The sequence below is a fragment of the Neopsephotus bourkii genome, unplaced genomic scaffold (genome assembly GCF_033783945.1).
Source record: "Neopsephotus bourkii isolate Nb327-2 ecotype Australia unplaced genomic scaffold, CSIRO-AGI_Nbou_v1 NB_1663, whole genome shotgun sequence".
Taxonomy (NCBI): domain Eukaryota; kingdom Metazoa; phylum Chordata; class Aves; order Psittaciformes; family Psittacidae; genus Neopsephotus; species Neopsephotus bourkii.
This window is the reverse complement of record NW_026902137.1, coordinates 7,348,643-7,364,195: the sequence shown is the minus strand read 5'-3', so window position 1 is coordinate 7,364,195 and position 15,553 is coordinate 7,348,643. Positions and strand designations below refer to the sequence as shown.

The 15,553-nt window shown below is 40.7% G+C and overlaps 1 protein-coding gene across 4 annotated transcripts in view; it reads right to left on the bottom strand.

Moving 5' to 3' along the window:
• Nucleotides 1-15,553, bottom strand: part of PREX1 (phosphatidylinositol-3,4,5-trisphosphate dependent Rac exchange factor 1) — a 148,035-nt gene that overhangs the window by 14,841 nt on the left and 117,641 nt on the right. For 3 of the 4 annotated variants that reach the window (XM_061375634.1, XM_061375636.1, XM_061375637.1), the window contains exons 17-26: nucleotides 11,980-12,072; nucleotides 10,561-10,709; nucleotides 9,600-9,685; nucleotides 7,753-7,889; nucleotides 7,146-7,317; nucleotides 5,715-5,902; nucleotides 4,838-4,999; nucleotides 4,077-4,287; nucleotides 2,671-2,932; nucleotides 1,468-1,674 (exon numbers count right to left, since the gene is read on the bottom strand). In XM_061375634.1, the coding sequence (XP_061231618.1) occupies nucleotides 1,468-1,674; nucleotides 2,671-2,932; nucleotides 4,077-4,287; nucleotides 4,838-4,999; nucleotides 5,715-5,902; nucleotides 7,146-7,317; nucleotides 7,753-7,889; nucleotides 9,600-9,685; nucleotides 10,561-10,709; nucleotides 11,980-12,072 (1,667 nt within the window). The remainder of the gene's footprint in view (nucleotides 1-1,467; nucleotides 1,675-2,670; nucleotides 2,933-4,076; nucleotides 4,288-4,837; nucleotides 5,000-5,714; nucleotides 5,903-7,145; nucleotides 7,318-7,752; nucleotides 7,890-9,599; nucleotides 9,686-10,560; nucleotides 10,710-11,979; nucleotides 12,073-15,553) is intronic. The other variant, XM_061375635.1, reaches the window with a different exon arrangement.

The window sequence follows — 15,553 nt, the reverse complement described above, 5'->3', positions numbered from 1 at the left end:
TATGAACCCTTGTGCCATTTGATTTACACCTCCAAATCATCCCATGGAAAGCAGCACAGCTAATGTAAACAAGGTGTTTTTCTTATCTGTAATTTGCTTAGTTCTGTAGCTCCTCAGTAGTTTTTTAGATCAAAACCCATCAAAACACATTTTACTGCCTCTTGAGTAACTATTATCTGTAATATATGCTTAATTCTCTGCCTCTGTCTAATAAAGATAAGACAGAATAATCTTTCTCATCTTACATCTATGTGTAGAATTCTTGAGCAAGTGACAGCCCCGCAGAGACTGTTTGTGGTGTCACTTTGTTACCCAGAACAATTAGCATCAATTAGCCATTTCAATTGAACTGCTCAGAAATGGGATTCTAACAACAAAAGAAATATAGCACATTTCGATAAAACCTTAAGAGCATCAGTGCAGATTTAATCTGGCACAAGAGACAGAAGCCACAGATCCCAACACTCTAAGTGGCACTTCTGTTTCTTTACTGACTTAGTATTTGCTGCCCTTCGGGATGTTCAGTATTCAACTGGACAACATCCTGAGCAACCCAGTTTTGTTGGATCTGCTCTGAATAACACTGGACCACATGGGCTCCAGAGAACCTTGCGATGTGAACTGCTCTGATTCCATCATTTCTGCAGTCCTGCATGAATGTTACGTTTTACTACTTGTACCAGCACAAGACCAAGAGCAAGGAAAGAACCAAGCCCATAGCAGGTCACAGTAATCCTCCCAGCTCACTGTGAAGTGCCTTTGCTCCTGTGTGTAGGCAAAGTCCTACAGTATTACTGTAAGAATGGCCTATTAAGGATGTAACACTGCAATGGTCAGACATGACTGCAACTCGTTATTCCGTTTCTTCTGAAGCTGAGTTTCTGAATGTTTCCTCCAAGGAAAGACGCATTTGGAGTGTCTGAGATTTCCTTTGGTAGCAAACATTCCTGGAGAAGCAGCAGTCAATCGTGTCCCAAAGATTAGATTTTGAGGCACCTGAATAAACATTTGCATTTGTGGTTTCAAAGGCCCATTAAAAACAAAAACATCAATGCCCACTTCTGGTTCTCAGTGTCTTGAGACTTTGGGAAAATTGTTTGCAGAACTGAATGGAAACATCCCCTTACAACAGTGGCTGTTACAGGACCAGGCAGTCTGCAAACTCTGCTGCACTGCTGTGCTTTCCAGCTACACGACACAGAAAGGGAAGTCACACCAGACCTATTTATTTCATTTTATTCTATTTTCTAGAAGCATTAACCTTCTGGCATTGTTGTGAGGGAAGGTTTGTGTTGTGTATGTCTCCATGGCAATAAATGTAATGAAATAACTATAGCTAGTGAATACTTTAGAAAGTGAATACAGAATGACTGACTGGGAAATAACCTGTTTGTTGAATCCATACATGGATTAGAACTTCAGAACACTGTATTAGTAAGGGAAAAGTGGCACAATCTTTACACTAACCTGTAGGAGTCTCTGTAACTCATTGTGTCCTGGCCAGAGTCTTCCTGGTCCTCCTCAGAAACCTTGAAACAGACCTTCTTGATCCCACCATGCTCGGCTTTGTCAGGATCACTCTCTTCTGTTCCCAGGGAAGGTGGAGATGTCTCCTCAGTAGATGGCGGCTCACAGGCACCACCTTCTGTAGGCTCTGTTATGGTGGACAAAAGTCTGGAGAAGAAGAACACAGAGCTCTCAGGGACTGGTGTGTGTAATGAATAAGGCTGGAATTCAGCTCTGTAAAATCAGAAGCAACCTTGCCAGCATTCTGCATAGACCACAGTTACCTGAAACTGCAAGTTCTAAAGGGGGTTCATTGAAATCCATGAAGCTTGGTTCACAAAAGGTCCTGTTTCCATAGGTACCCTACCTCCACAGGGTGTAGTTTAATCACTGTAACCAGCATGGCCTGAAAAGGCTCTGAGTTTGATTAGCCAGAGTCCTGACTTTCTCCATCAAAGGCACTTGTTTCTCCTCTCAGGCAGTTTCCTCAGCTCACTGGCTCTACCCAGCAGCTACCACCCTTCTTTAAGTATGTTTGAGCCAGGCATTCCAGTCAGTTGAAGTTCTGGTGCATGATGGGCTGTTCTTTTTGTTACTGAGATTCCTGGGAGTGACTGCAAGTAGCTTAGGGCACATCATGGGCTCCTCCTGCACAGGACACCCCTGCAGCCCCTCCCAGCAAAGCTGCACAATACACAGATACAGTACTCAAATCCTTCATTAGAATTACTGGGAGATCCACAATGAGAAAAGACAAACAGAGGAAAGGGAAACATAGGTGCCCCAGAGAAACTGGCCTGAATTCACAAGTTTTGTTTAGCCTGCCTTACAACAGACAAAATCTCAAGGGTAGGGATTATGTCTATATGGAATTCCAAACCTGCTCTTTGCACCAAATAGATTCTTATATTGGAATATATAGTAAGCAAATAGTGGCTGTTGAATTCAGGTAGACTTTGAGGAGCAAAAGACAATAATATATACATTGGTAGAGTGGACATAAGTAGGTTTCACACAGCAAGGAGCTGGAACGCAAGTGTCTGTGTGAAGGGGCAAGTGTAAGGGTATGACAGTCAGGGCCAACAGGCACAGCGGGCTGGCTGAGGTTAGTGCCTCCATTCTGTCAGCACTGCTCCCTGCAGCACATACAGATGCTTTACTCACTTATTTATCTGAATGACATATTGCTTCATTTCCTTCACTGCAATGTCAAGTTTGTTAAAAAGGTGCAAGTAGGAGTCCTGTATCTCCCGATCTTCCTGTTTCAGCAGAAAACTGAGTCCCCTTTCTTCCTGAATTGCTCCTCCATTCTGCTGGCCAAAGCTGCTGTCAAGATCTCCATCTTCTAGGGTCAGACATCTCCAGGACGGTGCAGCCATGGTGGTGATGCAATGCTGAGTATATGAGACTGGATTTAAGGTACCTACTGAACATTGAAGGGTCTAGTTAGTGTGGCTCTCATTATTTTCCTTGCTCCATCCCAATAATGATTTAAGTTTAGTTACATTTAGTTTAAGATAGGTGGAATTTTAACAGGAAAAAAAATAGGATTTCACAGAATTATTTTACATAATTACCTTTTATGACAAAAACATTCCTTAAAAAAACAGAAGGATTTTTTTTCCTGGTGTGCCAACTAGATTTTTTGCATTTACTGCAGTCCAGAAACAGGTTAAATTATGTACATAATGACAGCAACTGTCCACAGATATATAGGCAACATGGACAGTATCTAAAAGCATTTGTTGAAACGTTAACGAATTCAGGTTCTCAGGGGTTGGTCTGTGTTATTATTCCAGCTTTACAAACACACACAAAAAAACAGGATTAGGTCCTTACAGAATACAAATAAAGTTCCTTTTCATTTAAAAATGCTGATAGCTTTGGCATGGTACGTTGCTAACCACCACCTTGGCTTGCATTAAAAACACTATGGAATTTTAATAACTTCAAGCAAGCAGGGCTTCTTTATCGACTTCATTTGGAATGGTCAGTGCCATTCTTCGGAAGATTGGTTAGTCTGCGCTTCCCTGTGTCTCTTCCAAATATTCCTGCACTCTGACCTTCATAAGACAATGAACCAGAAGCAGATGAGATCATGATGAAGAAATGTTGAAATAATCAGGTTGTAGGACAAATGCTATGTAGCAGCTTTTATCAGAAAATAGATCCTCTTGACAGAGTAAAGTTACCAGCTCCAGTGAATGGAGTTTATTTAGTAATGACAAAAAAACCCCAGCACTATAATCTGATTGACTCCCATCTTCCCCTGCAAATTCAGCCTGTCTTCACAGCACTAGCACAATAATCAGCCCCCAAACACTTTTCTTTTAGTCAGTAAGTCACCTCTGCCAAGTGCAAACACTACTCTGGACACTTCATTATCACGAGGTGACCACACTGCTATTAAAAGCATTTCACCTGAAGCAACTCTATGCTTAAAGGCATTGCTGTTTTACAACAGGAGGACAAGACTGTGTTTCTTTGGAACTTATTTTGACCTTACTGAGCAGTGGAAAGACAACTCTTTATGCAGATAAAATCAGTGTGATTTGAAAGTTAATTATCACCTTGTTCTGGATCAAGACCAATAATAGAGGGTTTCCGTCCAATGCGAATGCTGAACGACCTCCCTGCTGAGGTAGTGTTTTTGGGGTATGACACCTCCATGAGGTTAATATGGCAGTTGGTGGGGCAGAAATCCATGCTGTTGAGAGAATGTGGTTCCATGATGGCTTGTTTGAAGGCTGGGCTCACTTTTGTTTTCAAGTCATCTGCAAACTGGGAGAAATAAAGCAAAGCATGTGCTAGTTCACTTGCAAAAAATTCGGATGCAATACAGACAATCCTTTTCCTGCCTCCTGTTCCAGAATCACATCATTTCTGCGGCAGTTGGAAAACTGCGTTTTTTTAAAGAGCTCCTAAAACAGTAAATGAAAGCAACTGGCTGTACCTTCTAAGGCTCTGTTTGCAAGTATCTGAGGTAACTGCACAGAAAAGGCACACACAGCTTGTTTACACTGTGATGTACTGTACTTAAAGTTCATGTCAAATCAGATAACTGATCATTCTGTTGTCATATTTATTCACTGATATGTTGGAAATGAACCTGCAAATATAACCCACACTGACAAGCTGGAAGCAGTGATTTACAGATAAGGGTTTTTTTCCTCAAAGCTTACAATTTCCAACAACTTGCAGAGCTGTTTTCATGCCTCTAGGACACCTACCTTTAGCAGTTGAGATTCATTAATAAAGAACACTAAAACCAAGTTATCACAATGAAGTAAGTACTGTCTTGAGGCTTCACTAATAACCAGTAGTGTTGTACCTCTTGGTAGTTGGTTAGCCTCCTGCTAATGCTTTCCAGCTTAGTGTCACAGATTTGCCGGAATTCATACTGGGGCATGGTGGCCACCGCGCTGCTCAGGGATATGAGTCTTTTGCAATTCTTTACGAAGTGATTGTCCTCTACAGCAAAGGCCTCTAAAATCTGAACAAAAAGACAGGATGTCAGTGATACGAGACTTGACAGCGAGGGAAAATACAGTTGAGTAAATGGCAAAGCCCCCATGCTGTCATGGCTGAATAAAGCTGCCTTCAGAACAAGCTGCCTTTATGAGCGCCTGAGAACCACTGTCATGGCTAATCCCAGAGTCATAAAACACTCCTCAAAAGTTTTTAGACTAATTCAAGTGGATCAAAATACCCACTGTCGAGGTTACCTACCCTGGTACTGTCATGGGACAGAACAGTAATGTTACTGGGACGTGACAGAAACAGTTACTATTAGCTCATTACAGACACAGATGACCAAAATACTAAGTGCACTGCTGCTTTCCAATAGCAGCAGTTCTACTTGATTCCTTCAGCAACCCATCGGGCTTATCAGATGGGGAAAAAGCTTCTTGATTTTCTTCCAAGGTAAAGCTGACTCTTGCCTGAAAATATTAATCTTGAGTATCAGCTGATGGCTCCCCTCCCTCTACCTCAGCAGCTGAAGTTGAGTTGGAAGCAGTTGCTGACTTGCTTGTACAAACAATTATAACTTGTTGCATTCTAATGATGAAAACTCTAAGCACAGAGTTGAGAAGACCATGTGCTACCTCATCTGAAAAGCCAAGCCAAGACCAGAGAAATGCCTGCATTATTGGCTTCCCTGTTCTGTTTAGGAATGAAGCTGGCCATGTATGTTTATTTCCCAGTACCTTTGCAGTGAGATTGAAGCAACCTTTTGGTTCCACAATTTTCTCCAGGACAAAGGATTTGATTCCTGCACTGCTGACATACTCATACACCACCCCATGCTCCAAATGGGTGTTATCCACAGTCAGGCTGATGAGAGGTGTTTCTTCACCAATCACCAGTGGAGAGCTGATGGTCTGTGGTGACTGGGCTGGAACCAAAATAAGTCATTAGAGGCATCTGAGAGCACATCTGAGCACAGGCATGAATAGGGAAGGGAAACCTGTTGGGAGGTATCATTAAATGCACACACAGACACAACCTTTGGATCCAGGAGTCTCTGAACTAAATAATGCTGCTAGAGGCTGGGAGAATATCCTGGAGGAAGGCACTTGCTGTTGGCCACTACTGGAGACAGTGACAGAGAATCCACATGCTCCAATCCACAAATTCTGATGTTCTTCCATGTGTGCGTGCACACATCCACACACAGGACACTGCTTATAGTTCTGTTCAGCATTCAGACACACAGAGCCCAGCAGAAGCTTTCACAGGACAGTGAAGTATGTGAACCTCAGGGTCTTGTTTGTAATGACCCTCTGGAAGACTGCCACTTTTCTGTCCAATATTGGGAAATGATCCAGATAGTTTTATAGCAGCACAGACAATGTGGGATGGCAGGGCAGGGGTGGGGTGAGGAGATAACATTTTCTACACACAGCAGTGCTGCTGTCACCAGAGAACAGATGCAAGTTACAGTAGATTGAGATTTGCCAGAGAATTGCTCACATGCCTCTAAAGGGCACTGATCCAGCAGTTCCGCTGCGGAGCTGCCCTGTTTGACCACTGGATTACCAGGCTCACTTGACCTTAGACAGGATCCGCACAGATGTGCATCTGTTCCTGGAGGAGTTGCCAATGGCATTCAGAGAATCCAGGCTTGGTCCCTTGGATAAAATCTGCCCTCAGTATTCTCCCCTAACATCTACTTTACCAAATCAGCTCTCAACATGAAAGTGATGGATTTTATGAGTTATATTTTTCTAAGTATGAGGAAATACACTCACACCTTTTGCTGATACAGTGGTAACATGCTCTGAAAACTTGCTCCAGATCAAAGTAACTTAAAGTCTTTCATCTTAAAATGTGAAATTATATTCCTGGTTTGCAGGGGCTACCAAATGATTCTAAAAATGCTGAGCCTTTTCACATCAGAAACTCTCTCGTGAAATCAGAGACACAGGGGTATTATTTCTATGTATCTCAGTTTTTCCTTCTCCTGAACAAACTGCAGCCCAAGAGTACTTCCTCTGACAGACCTCATTCTATGACAAAGCTTTACTAAGACAAAAGATATCCTACAATAATAATCACACTTTGTATTTCTACTGTGGTTTTCCTTCCTGAAGCTTCTGAATCATCCCTAGGTTTCCTTCCCCCAGGAGAATCTTTACCTAATTCCTGTTGGCTGTTTTGAAGGGGATCCAATTCTGCACCTTCTTCCAGTGATGAATCTTCTTTGCTGGAGCCAGGATGACTGCCATTCAGATACGCAGTTGATGCTGCTTGCTGAACTCTGTCCTCTTCAGCATCTTCGTGTGTTCTGTACACCCACTGGTATAATCCCTTTCAAGAGACACAGGCTTCAGCTATGACTTCAGTAAAAATCCCCAGTCTCTATATGTTTGGTCTACAAAAGATACCAATTTTATATCTTCTAAGTTGGCTGAAATATCAAACATTTCCCCAGCTTTTCTCTGAACTTCAGAGAATATAAAATCTAGACCAATATCTGGATGAACTTCTAGTTTAGCATTAGTAATATCTAGTACTGTATGCAGTGTATGAATTGGCATACATACTATTTGTAGATGTTTTGCACCTACAGGCAACTGTAATCAGCTCCCTCAGTTATACCAGGACCTTGGCCTGGGGGTAAATAAGTCAAGAGAGACACATATACATTGTTTTTCTGCATATTTAGTGACCATAAAAGCACAGAAGAATGAGAGGACAGAAGAAGAGCAGGAATTCATGTACTTTGAGGTTTTGTACTCATACCAGTGCTTCCTGTTGTCTGGTCCTGTAGGCTGTGAAGTGCTCCAGAACATCCATATAATTTCCATGTGTTGCATTATTCCCATTAACTTTCAAAATACACTGTCCTGGATGTAGGCCTACAGCTGCAGCCTCAGAGCCTGAAAAATCAACAGCACAGGAGTTAGACAGTAAAACTATTTGACTGTAGAAGGGAAAACAGGAAAGTCTGTAAAAGGTTTTCAGTTAAGAAGAGTAAGAGCAGCTAGCTGGATGCTGCCATGCTTTTGCTGCTAAGTATTTACTCTTGAGAGCTTTGATGTATAAGGAAAATACCATTCATCTGTCCTTTGTATTTTTAGTAGTGCTAGGCAAAATAGAGACCTCCTAGATCTAAATGCTTTCATGATAGAAATTGAAATTCCTGTGGAAAATAATTGGGATTCTTATAGGGCTCTTCTAGCCCTATGATTATGTTAACTGAGGTCTTACTTAAATGCAGACAGTTGTATTTGTTTCAGCTTTTGCACTTGAAAGATACAGAACACTTGCACACTATGCAATTTGCCATGATCTAAGAAAAAAACCCTATGATATATATAAAACTAGAGTAAGTCCAGAGTGCAATAACCAACTTCAAAGGATTTACTCCAGATTCACATGTACAAGACTCAGGCCCAAATCAATCAATCTATCTATCTCTCTCTCTCTCCTTGAGATCTACAGTTAAGGTGATTAACTTTATTAAGGCACCATCATTTAAAATTCCTGCAGGTTTATTCCAAACGCAGTTTTTCTTTTGCCAGCAAAATCCTGAACAGGGAGAATCTTTCCAGCTGGTGCTTCCAGTTTGTACTCTTCAGCTTGTAAAAGTAGTTAGAGGTGCTGGTAAGAAAAAGTGTAATAAATACGTTGCCCTGGTAACATCATTTGTTGCAGCTGGGTTGCCTGCTGCCTGTTTACTAACTGCATGTATCTGGATGTATGTATTTGTTCTGAAGGAAGGAAGTGTCTGAAAGGTCATATATTGTACATCTGCTGAAAATAAAGGTAAGAACTGTGCTTTATTTGTAGCTCAGTTCACATTTCAGTTACAGAAGTACTAAATATCTCAGTCAAACTGTTTTGTCCTTTTCAAAAGACTGAGGAAAGCAGTTCCCCTCTACCTTACACTGGTAACTTACAGCAGTATAAGCCAATGTAAAGGTAATAGTCTTGAAGTCTTATATTATATTTTGATGTCCACTAAGAAACATGATCTATCTACCAACCTGCTGATCCCACAGCACATTCAGAGCTACAGTGATCCAAACTCTCCCTGACCACAGGCAAAACCACTGAGGAAGCAGCATTACACCTCAACTTTTTCTTAGCCACCTCAGTTTTACATTGTCATTCCCTGGGGCTGTGAAGCTGTACTACCTTAGTAGTCTTAAAAGAAACAAGGTTACATTCACTCAGCGAGCAAGTTTCCAGCTTGCAAGAGCTCAAGTGATAATGCTTTCCCTACTGTGGATTGCAGAATCACGTTTCTTCTACTGTAGAATTAAGTTATGCCTAGTTTTGTGTTGATAGGATGGATTAGTGACCCAACACTCAGCTCATAATAATGATACCATTCTCTTACACTGTATTTGGATTATAAGAACTTTGAGGCAGGAACTTGTTCTGTGGTTTTATATGAGTGCGATCCTCCTCTGTGACAGGGTCTTTACAGCCACTAAATTATCAGAACTTTAGAACAAGTTTGTCAATGAAACCTGGATCTGTTTTGATTGAGATAAATACATACACACACACACTTTTATATAGACATGTATATAGATTTAGCTGTACTCCAAGCTTAACTGTATGACTGCCTTTCCACTTACCTCTTCCTACTGCATGAACATATGGTGGTGCTGCTCCCCGTATCTGAAAGCAAAGTGCTTCAGGACAATCAGGGATTTTAATAATCCTGCAGGTAAATTAAGGAGAAAAGAATACAGCATTTTCAGTTAGGCTGCCAGAGCTCTGGGCAGCTCTAACAGCATCTTTCCCCAGCATTCACAACCGTGTTTGTGGTTAAATAAAGCACCCACATAATTTACAAATAAGTAACAAATAAATAGACCTGAAGAAATCATCCAGCTCCATCGCTGTTCCCCAACGCAGATGGGAGATTCTCTTTGTTAATTAAAATTTGGCACTTCCAAATGTATTAATTCTGTGAGTACACAGGACAGAGACTTTCTGTGCTATTTATATGCACTTCCATTTCTAGGCAGAAATTTCAGGGCAGCTGTGCTGACTTACACCAGCTGAGCATCTTTTCCATTAAAAAAATAAAAATAGACTGGACAGGACCTTCTGGACTAGAATTCAGCATCAAGTGCTCATTGAGACATTCAATTCTATGGCAAATTCTGGGATTACAGAATCTAATAATGCTCAAGTGATTAACAGGTTGAAGCCTTATTATAAGATAATGGACTGAAAAACCATAAGGGTTGATATCATTAGAGTCATTCAAAAATAAGCCAAGCTTTAATAGGGTGGAAATTGCTTTTCATCTGAGAAGCTTCATACCTGAGACACAATGATAATCCTTGTGCTTCAGTTCTGTTTGAGCACAAGGAAGCCAGAAGTTAACAGCAAATACAACAGAAAATACATCCCAACCTCTTCTAGAAGCACAAAGCTCATCATTAAAAACAATCATTCATGTCATTTGTTTTGAGCAGCTTCTGCATAGGGAAATGTTTACACAGTTTTAACTATCAACTGTAGAAGAGCTATTTAGTAACTGATGTTTCTAGATGGTCTTCTCTTTCTGCCCATCTTGGCACTTACTCTTTTGATTTGGTGGCTACCAGAAGCCTAAGCGGCCTTCGGGAGCTGAAGGACTGGTTCAGGATGGTTTCCACTTCTGAAAATGGGCGTAGGAATATCAAGTCCTCGTTGACAGAATAAATTTTCCTTCCCGTCTGCAGGCCAGCCATCTGCAATGGAACAAAACCATGGAAAACCTGGCATCACTGGCAGCATCTCTGAACATTCAGGCTCCAAGGTTCAACAGTTCTCTACTTACGGCTGTTCCTAGGATTACTGTCACATGGAATACTGTACATACAATGTTGGTTCATCAAATCATTTGCCAGTCACCCTAAAGTTTTCTGCATTTACAGGAAACAAAGAGATTTCACCAATATCTGAATAAATACGCCGCCACAGATGTGTCTGACTTTGCAATGGGTGCATCTTTGTACTTCTTTGCTATAGTTTTTTTTTAATAGGAGACTATTAAAAGGGGGTGGGGGCATGGACAGGCTAAAGAATAGGAGACTGTAACAGACTGGCTGTGATGACCTGTGAGATACGGAAGTGTGACTTCCCACAACTTACAGCTCAGGCATAGGGAGCCAAGGACAACTTTTTTACCCATGCAAACCCGATCTATACCTAGTCACACATGTAACCTGTTCTAAAGCAGTGATAAAAAACTGTTTTAAGTGCTTACTCTAGCAATAGAGATTTTAAGTTAAGGTAGAATTTGAAAAACTTTGGTTTATAATTCAGTGGAAAAGTTTCTGCTAATTGCATGTACTTACATTGATGAGTTTATTATAAAGAAATAATTACTATATACATTTCTGAAGTCATTATGTTCTAGGCCTGATATTCCCAGTGTAGCTCCTGCACTTACAATGTATGTGTAATTAGTTAAACTCTTTGCATACCTGCAACCATTCTACCTGGGGGTGACATCTTCATATTCGTAACTTAGTGCTGGTGCATACAGGATACCTATCTGCGCACACAATCATAGCAAATCCATGCATGTATGAGGTACAAAGTCCTGTATTAAACCCCACAAACCATCAGCTTTCAAATAAAAATCTGCTGCTCTGCTGGGATGTAATTCACCTGCCTAAGAAACATTAGACAGTGTGTGTCTAAGATTAAAGACTGTTAGTCTGTCTCCCTCCTCAAATTTAAGTTCCTAATGAACCCGAGGTATGTGGCCATCACACCCATACTGCTGTCATCCTATCACTTATGAAAAACACTCAGGAAGTCACCCAGATATGCCAAATCTCTTGGTAGTTTATAGAAACAGTTTATTACCACAGAAATTGTAGAAGACACCCAATTTTCTATTAGCTATTATTAAAACGAATCAGACTTTCAAAGGATGGTTTTGTACCTTTTTAAAGCATTAAAATATTCTTGGGTACCAAACCCAAAATACTAATAAATGTCAGGTCTTACCTCTGCAGAAGACCCGCGTCGAACTGACTTCACCACAATTGCTTTGTTCTTTTCTTCTATGTCAAACCCATAGTCATCCTCTTCTGGTAAGATCTTTAAAAAAAGCACAAGGCAATGCTTCATAACCTAGAGTTAGCTAACAGATGAGAAATTGGACTTTTCATTGCAAGCCATGATTGACACAGACTTATACTTCTAAAGGGTGAAAGGGGCTACTAGGTCTTTTGGTCTATCTCCTACATAATATGAACCATAAAATCTAATTGAGTTATTTGTGCATTGAGCCCTTTCTATACTATAGCAGAATTTCCAGAGTTACCCAATTATGACCTGCAGTCTTTAAGAAGTGAAGAACCTATTCCTGCCCTTGAGACTTTGTTTCAATGGTTAATTAACTCTTCTCTTAGAAACTGAATCTGGGTTTAACTTCTAGCCCTTCATTTGTCATTAGATCTTTCACTTTTAGATTACAGAACTCATCAATATTCAGTGTTTTCCATTGGTGAATGTACTTACAGATCAGACTGTAATCATTTATTTAGTTTTTAAAATACCTCCCACATACCCGATAAGGAATGATTGTGATTCCTTCTCAGCTATCAGCTTCAGAGAAATTGAGGATCTGAGGCCTATTGTAGGTAACACTAGCTACCACATAAATGTACATTGTTGTAGTCAGGCTAAAATTCTGGGTGACTGGTGAGAGAACAACTTCTGACGTCTGTAGGTCCCTCCCCAGAAGAGCAGACACATGAGATTTGTGTTAGGGGAAAAACAAGACTCATGGCCTGTGCTCAGTTTGCACCTTTTACGGTTGACAGGAGACTTGGTAGCTCTTGCTGCTAAGAATCTGCTTCCTCTTATGTGCACTGAGGTCACACAGACCTGCCTTATAAATAGTTTTTCAAACCCTATCAATCATGGCAAATGCAGGTTTCCCTTGTCCTTTTCTTTGTGGTTTCTTAACAAGGGAAAAAAGGCTGAATGACTCCCTTGTCAGTGCAAAAAACACAAACCAAAGCAAAGCAAGCCTGGCCCTGGGTAAATGGACAAGTGAAGCCATTTAAGAACCATCTGATAAATTAGAAGTGAGTTAAAAGACAAAATAAAGCTATCTATGATCTAGCATGCCACTGGGAAAAAATTACTGTGAATTGTTCCCTTGATTCTGATGATTCCTCCACTAATTTAAAATACTGTCCGTTTTCTATGCAAGTCAATGCCAGCAGTTCATAAGCTTTGTCCTTTTGCTGGAGTTCACCTTAGGAAAAAAGAGAAATAGAACCATCCTTTCCAGCAGGAGCAATACAGCTGAGTTAAAACAATGCATGACAGGATATGAGCAGGGAAAAAATCCCCATCAGATGATGCTGAGATTAAGCGATGGACAGGAAAGTAAAAAGACTGAAAGAGAAGTTTCCCATTCTTAGACAGTTCTACCTAAATATTTTCAGAAACAATGCTATTTATGCATGTTTAATGAAAGGACAGCTTAGAAAATCTGGTTATCACTGGCTAGATTATTGAGCTTCAGCCCAAATATACTTGTATCACTTCCCATTAGGGATTAAGTAGAAAATTTCTAGGCTAGCTCTGCTCATGTTACATTTGAAGGGACTGTTTGGTTTCTCTTGCTGGATTTTGAAAGCATATGTGAAAAAGATACCGAAAAAATCAGAGGCTTTGATTTGCCAAACTTCAGAAGCCAGCAGCTACACAAAGTGACATGGTCTCTCGGGTGCAGCTACCATTGCTATGCATGAAGATCTTTAATAGGCTATCATTTTTAATAACCTACCTTTCTCTGTTCATTAGTACTGCAAAAATATGTTGTTTGAAAGCAAAGAACCAAAACACTTTTAAGAAACCCCAAATGCATCAACATCAGGAACTTTACCACCATGTAGTAAAGAAAGAAATCTCATGTTTTGTACACCAGCAGCACTTGTGTGCTGGGGACACTCGCTTATGTAAAGGTAGACTATGGATAATATTCAATATGCAATACCTGGAGGAGGCTATGATTCATTCTTTATTATGAAGTAGGCATACCTTGCCATTCCACAGCTGAACTCCGTTCATCCCTAAGGAATCCAAAGCAATTAACTAACTTGCCATCTACAAGAATTATTTCTGTGCCCCTGAAATCCAATCAGTTTTTTCAGTGTAAGGCAGCAGCTGTTTCATCTTGAAATACAACCATGTTAAAAAAATGGGACCATATGAAAAATAAGCATGGTTAATCAAATCCAGAGGGCACATGTAGTCAGGACATAGTCAAAGAGAACTGGGGGTGAGGAGGACACGACAACAAGCTATGCAGAGAGCTGTGGTCTGTTATACCTGTATCATACAGAGGCAGGAACCCTCAGCCTACAGTCCTGGGGACAGCAGAAGCAGCAAGAGGCAGCATGGGCAGATCAACCACCATTTCCTAAACTAGGGTCCAGGACACACATCCTCCTCTCACAGCCTTCCCCTACAGCTCTCCAGTATAAACTCTTCTCTGTTGGACACACCTGAAGAGTATGAGCTGGTTAAGAATTTCCTAAGGCACAGTGACTTCTCAGGTAACAGATAACATCAAATATGGATGCTTCACTAAACTGATGAGGTTTCTGTGGCACTTAATAGCATTCATTTGAAGAGAGCTATTTTCCTGCCCAGGTTGTCCCAGTCTCCCCACTCTTCCAAAAGCTCCACAGCTGTGGGGCACTAAAACAAAATCTGAAAAGACAATACTTCTTCCCAGGGAGAAGCTGCAGAATCCAGAGCCACTCCTGCTCTTAGCTTTAAACGTATGCTTGGCACATCTGCAAAACAGGCTTAATATATACAAAATGACTGAAAGTTTCTTCTGGTTTGTAAACTTTGAAACTGGGCACTGAAATTGAACCACTCATTCTGAACAGTGGAAGAGTTACAGCTAATGAATGTTTTTCACTTCAGAGTTCACTGTAATTTTTAGTGTCTGAATCCACTCAAAGCCCTTATCTCACCACATACACCTGGATGATGGATGCTTCTTGTTACTGCCTGGCCAGCCTGTCTCCCTGGGAGACCAGGAATCCCGAGAGGATGGGCTCTTATTAGTGGCTCTTTTCCCAGGGGTGTTTTAAAAATCAGTGATTTGAATTCCCAAGCTACAACAGACTGTGGGATGCGAGTACAATGAAGAACAAAGGGAAAGCTCATTTCTGCTCGCTCTCTGCTGAGATTTTGCAGAGTTGGGCAATTTTATATTGTCACAACACAAAAATAATTGTCCATGAATTATTAAAGACAGAAGAGATTTTTATTAAGTGTGGCTTTGTTTGAGTAATACAAATTACTGTGTTTATGATCAGGGGAAATTAATTCTACATTTTCATAAGAATTTTAAGGTGAATGCCATGTTTATTGAATTAGCAGGTTTAAACTGGAAAGGACATGAATTGAAATAATAATGCTGCCTACTATCTAAAAATCATAATCTCTAGAAATTGCTGGAAATGCTTTTCCTTTGAGATTATATAAGTGATAAACTGGAGTTTGCTGGGGACTCCAGCACTGTGTGTGCATTAAACCTCATGGG